Genomic DNA, 12,373 nt, shown 5'->3' with positions numbered 1-12,373 from the left:
GAAAACATAAGGGTTCTATTAGGAAAATACAGTATAGGGAATCTTATCCTTTAAATTGTTGTATATATTTGGCTCCATACACAAAGTCCTAAACATCTCTTGCGTACCTCTCTTTTGGAGATATCCATGAGGACAGCAAAGCTGGTCATGTGGTTACACTGGCAGCTGATGTGTGTGGTGTTCCTAAAGACCAGTTCACAGCCTTTAGAGGACCATGATCCTGAGCGGCCCATCCTGAGAAGATCAGAAGCACTGATAAATAAAAAACTTGCATGTGTTCTCTGGGTCTGCTTTGTTATATTAATGAGTGCTGCTAAGACTGGACAACCAATCTCCAGACCACTCTGGATTGTTATTGTTAAAAAGACATCTCATTACATCTGACCAAACCTGAACAAATAGCTTTGATTATTATTAACCAGCAATATTCTTCTGATATTTTTAATATTTGTTTTACTTTAATATACTATAGTAAACCACTCTGTGACCTTATTATGAAGATTATGCTATAAATAAAGATTACCAAGTATTTTTTTAATTCAACCAGATCAGAGAGACAGGGATAGACACATCGAGACAGCTACTAGAACAGCGAAGACTCACGAGATAGAGTGGTTCCAGAAAACACACACAGGTTTAGTCCTCTCCTGTGTCTCCAGCAGTCTGAACATCAGTGTGATGGGTGTGTGTAGTACAGGAGAGACGCTCTCTCCCTCCTGGTGAGCTACCACACTCACTACAGGGCTGTTTATAACTGGACGAGTGGGCAGTCTGGAGATATCAGAGGCATAAGCAAAGTACAAATTAAATAAGGGCTTTAAAAAAAATAAAACAACATACAGATTCAAAGAAACAGCCGACAAATTAAAAGAAAAAATGGACTATTGTTAAAATCTAATCATATGCTGCACTGACATTCTGAGCCACCAGAACAACACAGCTCTTCTCTTTCCTTTATGCTTACTGAATTACTTACTTCGGAAACTTTCCCATTGTTGGAAGATTCACTTAGATATCTAAAGTCTTGTGAGGGAACAATTTTTATAGCTGTTTTAAAACTTGAATGTTCCAACACATTAAAAGCAACTGTATAATGATAGCACTATGTAACACGATTTTTGTTCCTGGGTAGTGAATGACATTTTCCAATTACTCTTGATGAAAAATGATAAAAAATAGCCATTGAAGTTTGGGTTTGGGCTTTTAAGAGAACGAAAACCTCAAAATAAGCCCATTATACTAAAAGAAACTGCCCAAAACTAACCCAAACTTTCATGGCTAAGACGGGTTTTTTCTCTTTACTTGGGTTTCAAAGAATGGGGAAATAACACTTATTTCCCAGGAACAAGAAAAAAGTAAAAATTTGTTACATATTGTAGTTATTTAATAAATAAAAATGTTAATTAATTAAACTGCTGTTCGGTGCTGTAATAGGAAAATAATTGGCGCCAGGCTGGTTATGCATCACACCACTACACCTGAAAGTGCGCCGGTCCAGGTCATAGTTCTCAGGTAGAAGCTGGCCTAAAGATCTGTAGATGATGACCAATGCAACACTCGGAGACTCTGCAACCTCAGCATGTCTGCGTTTCTTAGCTGGTTGCCCAAGAGCAACGAGAGAGGGAGCTTCTGTTCCTTCAGGACCAACATGTGGAATGGAAGAATCACTCTGTACAGGAGTTTCAGTGGTAGCAATATCTGTGTATTAAAAAGAAAACATTGTAATATAAATTCTCTGGTGAGTATTTAACACTAATCATGCAAATGTTGCTCAGGAGATTAACTTGAAAGCATTTTTCAACCTTATAGCAGCCCACCACAGACAAACACGGACAAGAAAACCTACCTATCACAGAGTGTGAAGCGCAGTTGTTAATTGTCATTAATGAGAGTTTAAAATCTTTCAAATCAGTAACACTCAAACGATAAAGGTCTTATAACGGGAGACATGAGAAAGTTGTTCATGTGGCTGTAACATCTACCTCGGCTTCCTGCTGCCCTCATAAATGAGTCAGGGAAAATCACAGAGGACTCCAGCTCTTCGGAATAAATCTCCTTTATCTCGTGAAAGCGAGGGAGCTTGGCTTGGCTCATGGAGGAGGAATCCAGAAAGTCCATCGCAAAAACTGTCCAGAAGATGAAGAACTTTTGTAAAAAATCGAGCACCATCATTTCATTTCTATCCCTTTTTATTCCAGTCAGCCAATATATAATAATATTTGAACTCATACCACTGGCAAAGACAGTGTGTGACACTTTAATATGCCTGAAGGTGGGATTTGTTGCAGAAACTCACTCATGTTGTCTGTGACGATGGTGAAGGGTTTCAGGTAGGTCTTCCTCATATTCTGGATCAAAGTGTTTGAGTACTCTTCAAAATGATGCAGCAGGTCAGCACATCCTCCGTCTGAGTGCTGGATCTGCTCCCAGTGACCTTTATTGACCGGGTCCAGAATAGCACTACCTGTTTTTACCATGTCCTAAAATGATCACAAGCCATACTGTAGTAAGATAATAAGCTCAGTCCATATTATTACTGGCATGAAAAATAATGTTTATACTTTTAATCAGGCCTGTAATTGTTTTTGTAGAACTGAAGCATATACCCACTCTCTCTTATAAGTTATTTTCTGCTTATTTACTCAGGCCTTTGACTCTTTATTAATCTGTAGTCAGTTTTAGCTACTTTTCTGTGCTATACCTCATTAAAGCTGGAATGATGTGTGGCAGACAAATCGAACCCCTGCTGTAGACTTTCACGCTGCAGGATGCTGCTCATCAGCTGGTACGCTGTTCTCACGTCACTCCCGTACAGCCGCTCTGTGCTCTCTGTGGCACTGCGTAACATGGCCACCAGGCTTGTAGATTTCTCCACATCCAGTCTCGACAAGTTGGAGTGAAGCTCCTCACTCTGAAGCAACAGAACGCATTTAGTGAGCTACATTTCATTAAAAATATATATAAAATATTGAGTCATTTAAAAAAGAGAGTAGCTCATAATACTGTATATAAGAACAAAATAAACAAATGTTCCTTGACCTGGATAATCACAAAAACAAATATTTGAATCATAAGGAACACTCACTTCTTTCCTAAGCTTGGTGAAGGTAGGCGAGGTGCAGTTGAAGAGCTCTGGAGGAAACCAGCCCTCCATATCACTGCAGTGGCGAATAGCTGTGCCTACAGAAATCATATGGAGGAAGATCAGCACATGGTGTGGACATGTGAACAAATTAATAAATGAAACCTTACAGAAACTCATTCTGTATGACTTCATAATAACTACGGCTTAGTTTGGTTTAAATTTGTAGTATTACAATGGTATAGCATCATAACATTCGACTTCTTACATTAGTTAAGGTTATATAGACAGTAATTACATAAGGAATAAGGTGAGGTGATGGGTTCATTAACTTACCGCTAGATCCTTTGGGACAGTTTGTTGCTGCAGGGCCACCAAACGTAGTCCTTGGCCACCAGATGCCTGCTTCAAAGGTCTTAGGGCAACTGTCATAAACCACTGAGAGAGTGTGTTAAGTGTTAGAGAAACAAAGAGCGAGAGAGAGAGAGATTGAAACGTTTGTGCTTCAGTTTCACTAATGAGGCTTCTGGAGTCATGAAGTATTTATTATCCTCATTAAAAAGCAACAAAACCCACAGCTATGTTTAGAGCAACACTAATCTAAAGTGTGCTTTTAGGTTGCATTGCATTTCCAGCACTAAGCATTTAGATAATATGTATAACTGATGTGAAGGTCACCCTATCCAATCAGCTTGAGACTTTAATGAGTTACAGGTTACATACCCACACAGCCGCTGGAGGTCACCTCGGCAAAGGGGTTGTCACAGCGGTTACACTGACGTCCAACAACCCCAATTTTACAGGGACACTGTCCGTTCACAGGGTCACAGGTACGAGAGTTAGATCCCAGGTGGAAACACTCGCACGGGGAACAGATGTCACTTCCTTCTAGCCTGTAGTAATTATCCTGACACACACACACACACAACAAATTACAACATTTATTTACCTCAACATTTTTTCCTGGTAGCTACTAAACAATTTATAGTAAGTAATATGCATCAAAATAAATACATCTAAATAAAATAAATTGAATAATAGGCCTTGTGTTTAAGAGGTTAAAGCAAACAAATGTGCATAGCAAAGACTGATCCTGAAGATTAATAAACAAATTTGTACTTGAAAGTGTGTTACGGTTTAATTGTAGCCTAGACATGAACTATAAACACTGTATGTTAGCAAAGAAATCTTTTATTATTATTCTCTTTAATTTAGCATGATTAGCATGTGACTCTGATATTGAAAATATAGACAACTTAAAAACAGGCCACCAAAACTAGACCAATTCTCAAAGCAATGCCTGTGGCAACATTTCAGGAAAACAACATGAGACTTGAAACAGAGCTTGACAAAGTTCTCAACCATCATTACTTTTCCTCTTTTGCTCTGTCATCTAGTTAGTGTTTGATCGCATAGTTTTGACGCTTTGCTCTGGACTTCACTTTAGCATATCATGCTAGACTGTTTTAATAAAATCTCTTGCTTTAAGTTTTGACCTTCACACATCTCCACTGAGTCTGTCTCAATCTTAAAATTCTAAGGTCAATAAGACTGCGCTATATTCACGGCAAGAATTTCTCAGTATGCACAAGTTTACATGAGTGATTAATAAGCTAGGGCTTGAATATACAGGAGCTTGTTGTTTGTACCTTGCAGCTGCACACACCCGTCGTCTTGTTGCAGTCTCTTTTAAAGCCTTTGTGCACATCACAGTTGCATGGGCCACAGTTTGGGTAACCCCACCATCCGCGAGGACACGGCTGGTTTCCTCTGTGTGCACGTGTGTGTGACGGAAACAGATACCGGGAGAGACACAGGAAACATTAACTGCTGAAATCCGTCAAACAAACAACAGACGGCCAAAGAGTCAACACTTCCAGCAGAGACCAGAGATGCTTAAAGAATTTTCTTTCACATGCCAGTGGGAGAGGCAGAAGTGGGCTTAGCGCTAGCTTTTCACGTTTGAGCCTCAAAGGCACAACACCAAACAACATGTGTGTTTGCTTTTGAAGATGTCAAAAACCACTCGACAATCCGAGTAATGAGGAAATTCTTAAGTCATGTCAATAAAACTTGACGCAAAGTTTAAGCTGGGTTTTTTAACAAGGTATTAAAGCCATTAAACAATTAAAACTGGAGAAGATCTCTAGAGTCATATTATGTAGTTACGCAGCTTTAAGTCTGATCTAGATTTAAAGCACAATGACATGTAAATACAGTAATGTGGCACCACACCTTTGACGATTATCTTCCTATAACTATGAGTCCCAAAGTGTTTTAATCCTTCGATATACCACAGCAAATTGCCAACAATTACAATCTTCATCGTTTCAGCATCGTTTGCTGCTGACTGGTTATGTATATCACCAAATGATTGACACCATTGCTTAAATAACAGACTAAATAAAACTATATCATTTACAATAATTGGCTGTTAGTATCATGTTTGTGCAGTTAAGTGCAACCCTGCATTTGGGTATAAACAGTTAAGTTTTCCAAAGCTCTACCAGTCTAAACAATGTTATTTTTATTTATTACAAACATGGAGTGCAATTTTACAAGTTATTTTAATTTACGTTACATTTCTGGCAATTAACCAGAGCGACGTACAATTATCTCATTTATACAACTGAGCAATTAGGGTTAAGGGCCTTGCTCAGGGGCCCAGCAGAGGCAGCTTGGTGGACCTGGGATTCGAACTTTCCAATAAATAATCCATCACCTTAACCACTTAGCTACATCAACATGTGCTATTTAATGTGCTAATGATCTATTTCATCATAATGTAGATTTTTTAATCACGGTGTGTATTTTTCATCTTGCTATTTTCTTTGAAATTTCAAAAGCCTTCATTATGATCAATCAGACAAAGAAGCAGCATTAATCCCAGCATGCCTTCTGGACTTCACTCTGGTGTTGTTAAATGGTAAAATAAAATGCTACACTTTTTTTTCTATCATCATGCTGCAGTTGCAGCTCTTGTTGTCTCAACTAGACCTTGCCCCAGAACCAGTAGAACCTAGGATGTGATGAAGAAATTTCAGGTTTCTGATCATTTCAGTGCAGGCCATGTAGTGTCAGGATACTGAGGAGGTCAGATTTAAGATGAAGATGTGTGGAGAAGACCTGGGGAAATGAAAGCTACCTGTGCTGGCAGTATTGCCCGTAGTAGTTGTGTCCACATTCACATGTGTAACCATGAGGCCTGCGCACACAGCTGGATGTGTGTTCACACGGGTTCAGCAAGCACACGTCCACACAGTCACTCCCAATGTAACCTGCCATACAGCCCCAAAGCAGACACATTTCACACATGAGTACACACACACACATGTTCAAACACCTGTGTGTTGCTCATGCAGCCACACTCTGTTTGGAACGTAATATGATACACTAACAGCATTCTCTGAATGGCGTTAATCTGATTTTTTCCCCCCTCCTAATTCCTTCAGCCGAACGAACCTCAGCTTTTAGTAGTAGTTAATTATGTGCTATTGTGCACATGAATAGAATGCAGGACAGAGATTCATGCTAACCTTTCTCCAAACGCTGAGCTGAAACATAATGTGCAGTAATGAGATCAAGACCTCACATGAATCTTACCTGGCTCACAAACACAGGAATGTGAGGCCCAGTTGTCTACGCAGCGGCTGTGTGTGGGACACACAATGGACGCGCACGTGTCGGGTACATTGCATCCGTCCTTCACCCGCACCCTTAGAGCCTGCTGCATGTTAATGTTCCCAGTATTGGAGGTGGTCTCTCCCATCCGTACACCCTAAGTACGTAATAACAGATCAATGAGCGTGCATGTATGTGATTATATGTGTATGTGCATAATATCTGATTAAGAATCATTTAAATCATTTAAATACAAGGGTGCTTATTTTTATTAGAATAATATATTCTTTATGAACCGTCATATGAGCATGCTTTTCAATATATGTCTATGTGTGTGTGTGTGTGTGTTCAAGACGGAAGTCACCTGCATGCAGCCATTAAATCCATTTAGCACAGAGCCGTCATTTTTCATCAGACCTCCAACATACAGGCTCTTCAGCTTCAGTCCTGGCAACTCATTTCCAATTTCAACTGTCCTCTACACATCAAGGCAAAACACCCAGAAAAACTCCAATAAATATCACACAAACTCCCAGATCTGGATATACATGAGTGAGCAATGTAGATAAACCTTCTCCCCTCTCTGTTTTTAATTTTATTTAAAATCTTTCATCTATATGTTACCCATGAGACCAGATTAATAGGCGGTGAGGTGAGGTGGAGACGGATGATACGCTGATGCACACCTGGAACATTCCGTAGTCCAGAGAGACCAGAGCCATGTATTTAATATCCTTCCCATCTTTTCCGCTCTTCAGTTCCACCAGGATGTGATGCCACTCACCATCGTTGACCCGTACCTGTGAAAAATCCAGGAGGGCCACACGTCGTGCGCCTACGAACACCTGGAAACGCACATGCCTGTTACTGACCTGCAAGACAAAAACACAGAGAGAACACACCATTTTATTATTTTTTGTCCATAAAAACCTCTAGTTTTGTCCTAATTCAAAAAACCAAATTATCTTTTGGCCTTTTCACACCAAAGTTCACTGATGCAATGATCGCAATGATTTACATACACACTCTGACTTGTTAGTGCACATAGGTGTTATTTGATACACAGGGACTTGTATGGCAGATGTGCCACATAATCTATTGCTAATTGTTAATAAAATGTGATGTTCAACAAAACATTGTAGACTGCATTACACAGTGAAATGTTTATCTAACCATAACACTAGCAGTCATGAGGTGTCAGGGTTTTGAAAAAGTCCTCACATGATAGAGTTGCCGTGATGGAGAATTTTCTCTAGAAGTTGTGTAGTTTCGTAAGAATTCAAGAAAGGCTTGGGAGTGAACAACTGTTTGTAACGATTAAAGTTCACAGGTTTAACCATGCTGTTATATAAACATAATCACTTTTGTTTTGTTTTGGTCATATCACACCATCCTTCCATGCATTATTTTTGTATAACTTTGTGTTATTTCTTACAAATTGTTTCTTGATTGTCACAGATGCTCCTGAGAGGTTGTGTCCTTTTAAAAATAATACCGTGGCGTTAAACTACAAATAAATCACATAACTCAGATGTCATACAATTCACAGATAATATGATGCATTACTACATAATTTCCTCAGAATTTACAGAATTTGTGGAGCGTTCACTCTTGTCAAAATGAACTGAAATAGTTTTACTGGTTCGCATCAGTCGAGTGTGAAATGCTTCATTTCAGCAGTCTGTGACTGTGTTCTGGTGATCAGTATTGAATTGAGTGTGCATATACACACCAGTAAGCTGAATTTAGACAGCTCCCCAGCGCTGGCCTGGAGCAGAGTGCCAGCACTTTTACGGGTACGAAACATCAAGCCGATGTACCACGGGATCGTTATAGTGATGTCAGGGTCGCTCCATGAAGCCAGGGCATAACCATCAAAGTGCAACGGTAAGAGCATCACTGAAGAGAGAAAAGCATATTCAGCATTACAACAGAACAAAGCTCTAAACTTAGAGCAATAATCCTACTCAATTATTTTTAAGCAGACACGTTTCCTTTGATCGCTGTGGGAAAGTAAACATACCTGCAGCAGAAAAGAAGGCATTTCATGCTATTTTTTTAAAAGCTTTTCTTTTTAAGCTAAAAACAGTCCCAAATGTTTGTGTGTGGTCAAATATTTTCCAGTCAACCAGGAGGGAGCCTCCTAATGAGGACCATACAGCATTCTTACTTGCTGATTGCTGGAGGCAAAAATTTTAGTTCAGCATGGCAATTCCAGATGAGCTGGACTTACAGCAGTGAGGCTCAATGCTAACAAACTTTCTTTCAGAAAGACCTGGCACTGATACATATTGGTTACAGGATGACTCTCATAGTAGTTCTGGCTCTAACATAGTGTCAAAGATGTAGTGTCATGATGGTGTTAAATACACTAATTTTAATATGTTATCTTTCCTATAGTAACAGCTTAAACACACGGACTTGCATGGTGGATATGCCCCATAACATAAGGCTTACTGTTAATAAAACATGATCAACAATTCAACAAAATATGTATAGTGGATTATATGGTGAAATCCTGTGTCAGGAAATGTCTGAAAGTTTCCATTTGTGACGCATTTGCGATTGTAGAGTTTTTCTCCACAGTCAAAAATACTGGGGAAAAAACATGGCAATAAAAGTCATAGCTTCTATGTATGAAAATCTCTCTTGTTGCATCAAATTATTGATTGTAAGAAAATAGCAACAACAATAAAATCCTAGCCACTTGTTCTAAAACATGGCTGTTCTTTAGTTGTACACTTTAGCTGTGAGGCTCGAGTAGCTAACAGCACTCAATGGACCATCAAGCATACTGAACACTTCCTGGGGAGCCATTAATGGTTCTAGGTGGAACCCTAAAACAGAAGAGTTTTAATAAAAGTTTCACTTTAACCCATAAGAAAACAATCGAAAAATCTCATGTGAAAGAGTTTAATGACTATTAATGTTAATTAACTGTTAATTAACATATGGTTTTCCGCTTTCAGACTGCTGGGAGTCTTAGCCTACTGTGTATCTGTGTGGAGACTTTAAACAGCCTTGCTGTATAATGAGTGGCATAAGCATACTGAATCCAGCAGTGGGATCTCAAAGAATTAGGACAGACTAAGCCCTCTGAAAATGTTAAGCCACTTATGATCACATTTCCTGCTTGAAGACTAAGTGCACAATTCATCACATCCAGCATGTCACACTGCACGTGGCATACCTGCATCCATGGTGGTGAAGGTGCTAAGGGTTGGCACAGAGCCAGTGACAAATGGATTGACCTGGCACTCAAGAGTTTTTCTCTAAAGCCTGAACTAATTGAAGTGGGGCCTTCTATGTGTTTTCCTGCTTTCCTGTATTATTGCCCTTATAGCACAGTAATTTGCCATATACAGTATGATTATGAATTTGTTAATGAATGACACATCACACTTTCTATCAGTTTACTGTTACATAAACTTCATATATAAAACTTTCTATAACCTTGCAGAACGTCTGTGAGACAAGTTAGCTCCTACTGTCATTAAATCTTAACCGCAACCTCCGTGTTTCTGTGTATGTCCTTAATTATGTGTGGGTATGTGTGTGTGTGCATTGCCTGCTAAAGAGAGGTTCTCCTACCTTGTTCACAGTTCTTTCCTCCATAACCCAGCGGACATTTACATGAGTATGTGTTCCACTTGTTCACACACAGCCCTCCATTGTGACACACACTGATGCTGCAGAAATTACTCTTTGCCAGACAACCTGCGAAAGGAATGGACTGAGTTCACAAAGTCTGAATGAACCAAAGACCTTCCCTACTTCCTACAGAAGATGGTGTGGTGGAGTATTCAATGTGTGTGTAGAATATCTAACCTGCAGCAGTGCCGTTGTTAGCAATGAAGCCGGCCATGTCAATGAGTTTGCTGTCGATGGTGAGGTTCTTTATGCAGCCCACAAAATCTCGGTTTCTTACTGGGAAATCCTCAGGGAGGTCAGGAACTCCACCCAGGAGCAAAGGGCCTGTGAGGTCCAGAGATCTGCACAAACACATGACACATAAGGTCCCAATCTTCCAAAGGACCTCTTCCAGAAGATGTGACAAATAATATGTAACAAATACACACTTCATATCATTTTACAAATAGTTGAGCAAAACTTTTTACAATGCAGATGGAACATTTCAACTTTTTGCAATACTTTTAAGAAATAAGAAATAACCTGTAAATTAGAACAAGATTGATAGAGTTTGATGTTTACTAAGCTTAAAATCTTTGGGTGGCTCCTCATTAAGAGTACATGACCTTCCATTTCAAAGCGATTACCTCACCTGAAGAGTTTAAGGCCTGTGGTCTCTAAGTTAAACAGAGATAAGATTGTTAAACAGAGGTAAATACCAGCCAGATGAGCTACAAGTGTGTTTGCATTGTAAAGCCTATGAGACAGTTTTGGCATAAGAACAAAACAAGATTCGAAGAGAACAGAGCAGAGAGAGAGACGAGAGTGAAAGCAGAGTATGGGAATGTGCTCTAATCTCCTATAATGATGAGCTATTCAACACCTGTATTCAGTTAACCTGCCTTACTCGGCTCTTATTTCTATACTGTCCTGTTCAGTGAGTATTTATACCTGTCTGTGAATGTATAAGGGTAGTATGGGTTATTTGAATATAATATATACAGTATAAAGATTCTGGGTTATGTTTGTTTCTATTGCAACAACCCATGATATTAAAGACAACCAGGAAGAATAACTGGCTCAGACTCACTTCTTCTGGCCTGTCTGTGTGCCCTGGGCTGCACACGTGTAGTTCCCGATCTGAGCACCGAAGCGTACAGCCATGGCCACATCGCAATCGTCCACAGCAACCACTACAACTTTCTCCTCAGATGGACCATGAGGGAGGCCAGTGCGTCCAATGTGAGGCTGAAAAAAAAAACCAACAGTAAATTTTTGTGTGAGTAGCCCAGAAAGACTATAAAAACCTGACTTTATAATGCATATCACTTCATGTTGTCTTTTCCGTGGCCCACTATTACATAACAGCATGACCATAAAAGAGATGCAGCTACTGTGTAGTTCTAATCTTTCAGACATAGCGTGAGGTGTCTGTTTGCCAGGCGCTGGAGCCGAGCCCACAACTCCACAACGTTTAATTGGATTAATCCAGTAAAACACTGGCGAAAATGAAACACCAGACAAAGTATATGCCATTCAATGTCAGACAGTTCTCTGCTGACTTGATTAGTGCAGCAAACTCTCGCATTATTATACAGTAACTCTAGCCAGCTTGTCTTTTTCCTGCTTCTTTTGCTTTGGCAGTATTTAACTTTCTTAATTTAATTCACGTCAGCTGATGTGTGATATGTGCTAATTAAATTGTAAATGGACCAAAGAGAAATCACGCAAACATAACAAGATAGCATAGCTAAAACGAGCTAATCTTAACAGAATTTCTAAGGACATATTTCATATTTCTGTTCATAATGTTCAATGATAAGACTAAGGATTAAGACTAAGACTAAGGATTAAGACTAAGACTAAAGGATTTCTTAGTCTCACAGATGAAGCAAATTAGCTAATACATGTGGCTTCTGAGGGGATTTCTAAACTCATGATAAATGCCCAGAATCTTCACTACCAAAGTTAGTCTAAGCTAGCTAAAATCAGAGCACCAGAATTTCTCTAAACAACATAACGTGATCGTAAAATTATACT

At 39.4% G+C, this 12,373-nt stretch overlaps 1 protein-coding gene across 1 annotated transcript in view; it reads right to left on the bottom strand.

Annotated features, from left to right (window-relative positions):
• celsr1b (cadherin EGF LAG seven-pass G-type receptor 1b) overlaps positions 1-12,373 on the bottom strand; it is a 45,654-nt gene that overhangs the window by 8,967 nt on the left and 24,314 nt on the right. Inside the window, exons 6-23 of the mRNA XM_058397144.1 lie at positions 11,424-11,581; positions 10,532-10,695; positions 10,295-10,420; positions 8,436-8,602; positions 7,390-7,575; positions 7,068-7,181; positions 6,686-6,860; positions 6,228-6,360; positions 4,732-4,852; positions 3,806-3,989; positions 3,419-3,520; positions 3,086-3,180; positions 2,702-2,911; positions 2,297-2,480; positions 1,983-2,126; positions 1,479-1,698; positions 604-771; positions 108-234 (exon numbers count right to left, since the gene is read on the bottom strand). Coding sequence (XP_058253127.1) covers positions 108-234; positions 604-771; positions 1,479-1,698; positions 1,983-2,126; positions 2,297-2,480; positions 2,702-2,911; positions 3,086-3,180; positions 3,419-3,520; positions 3,806-3,989; positions 4,732-4,852; positions 6,228-6,360; positions 6,686-6,860; positions 7,068-7,181; positions 7,390-7,575; positions 8,436-8,602; positions 10,295-10,420; positions 10,532-10,695; positions 11,424-11,581 — 2,778 coding nt within the window. The remainder of the gene's footprint in view (positions 1-107; positions 235-603; positions 772-1,478; positions 1,699-1,982; positions 2,127-2,296; positions 2,481-2,701; positions 2,912-3,085; positions 3,181-3,418; positions 3,521-3,805; positions 3,990-4,731; positions 4,853-6,227; positions 6,361-6,685; positions 6,861-7,067; positions 7,182-7,389; positions 7,576-8,435; positions 8,603-10,294; positions 10,421-10,531; positions 10,696-11,423; positions 11,582-12,373) is intronic.

Source organism: Hemibagrus wyckioides, linkage group LG08, assembly GCF_019097595.1.
Source record: "Hemibagrus wyckioides isolate EC202008001 linkage group LG08, SWU_Hwy_1.0, whole genome shotgun sequence".
Lineage (NCBI taxonomy): Eukaryota > Metazoa > Chordata > Actinopteri > Siluriformes > Bagridae > Hemibagrus > Hemibagrus wyckioides.
This window is presented reverse-complemented; position numbering and strand designations above follow the sequence as displayed.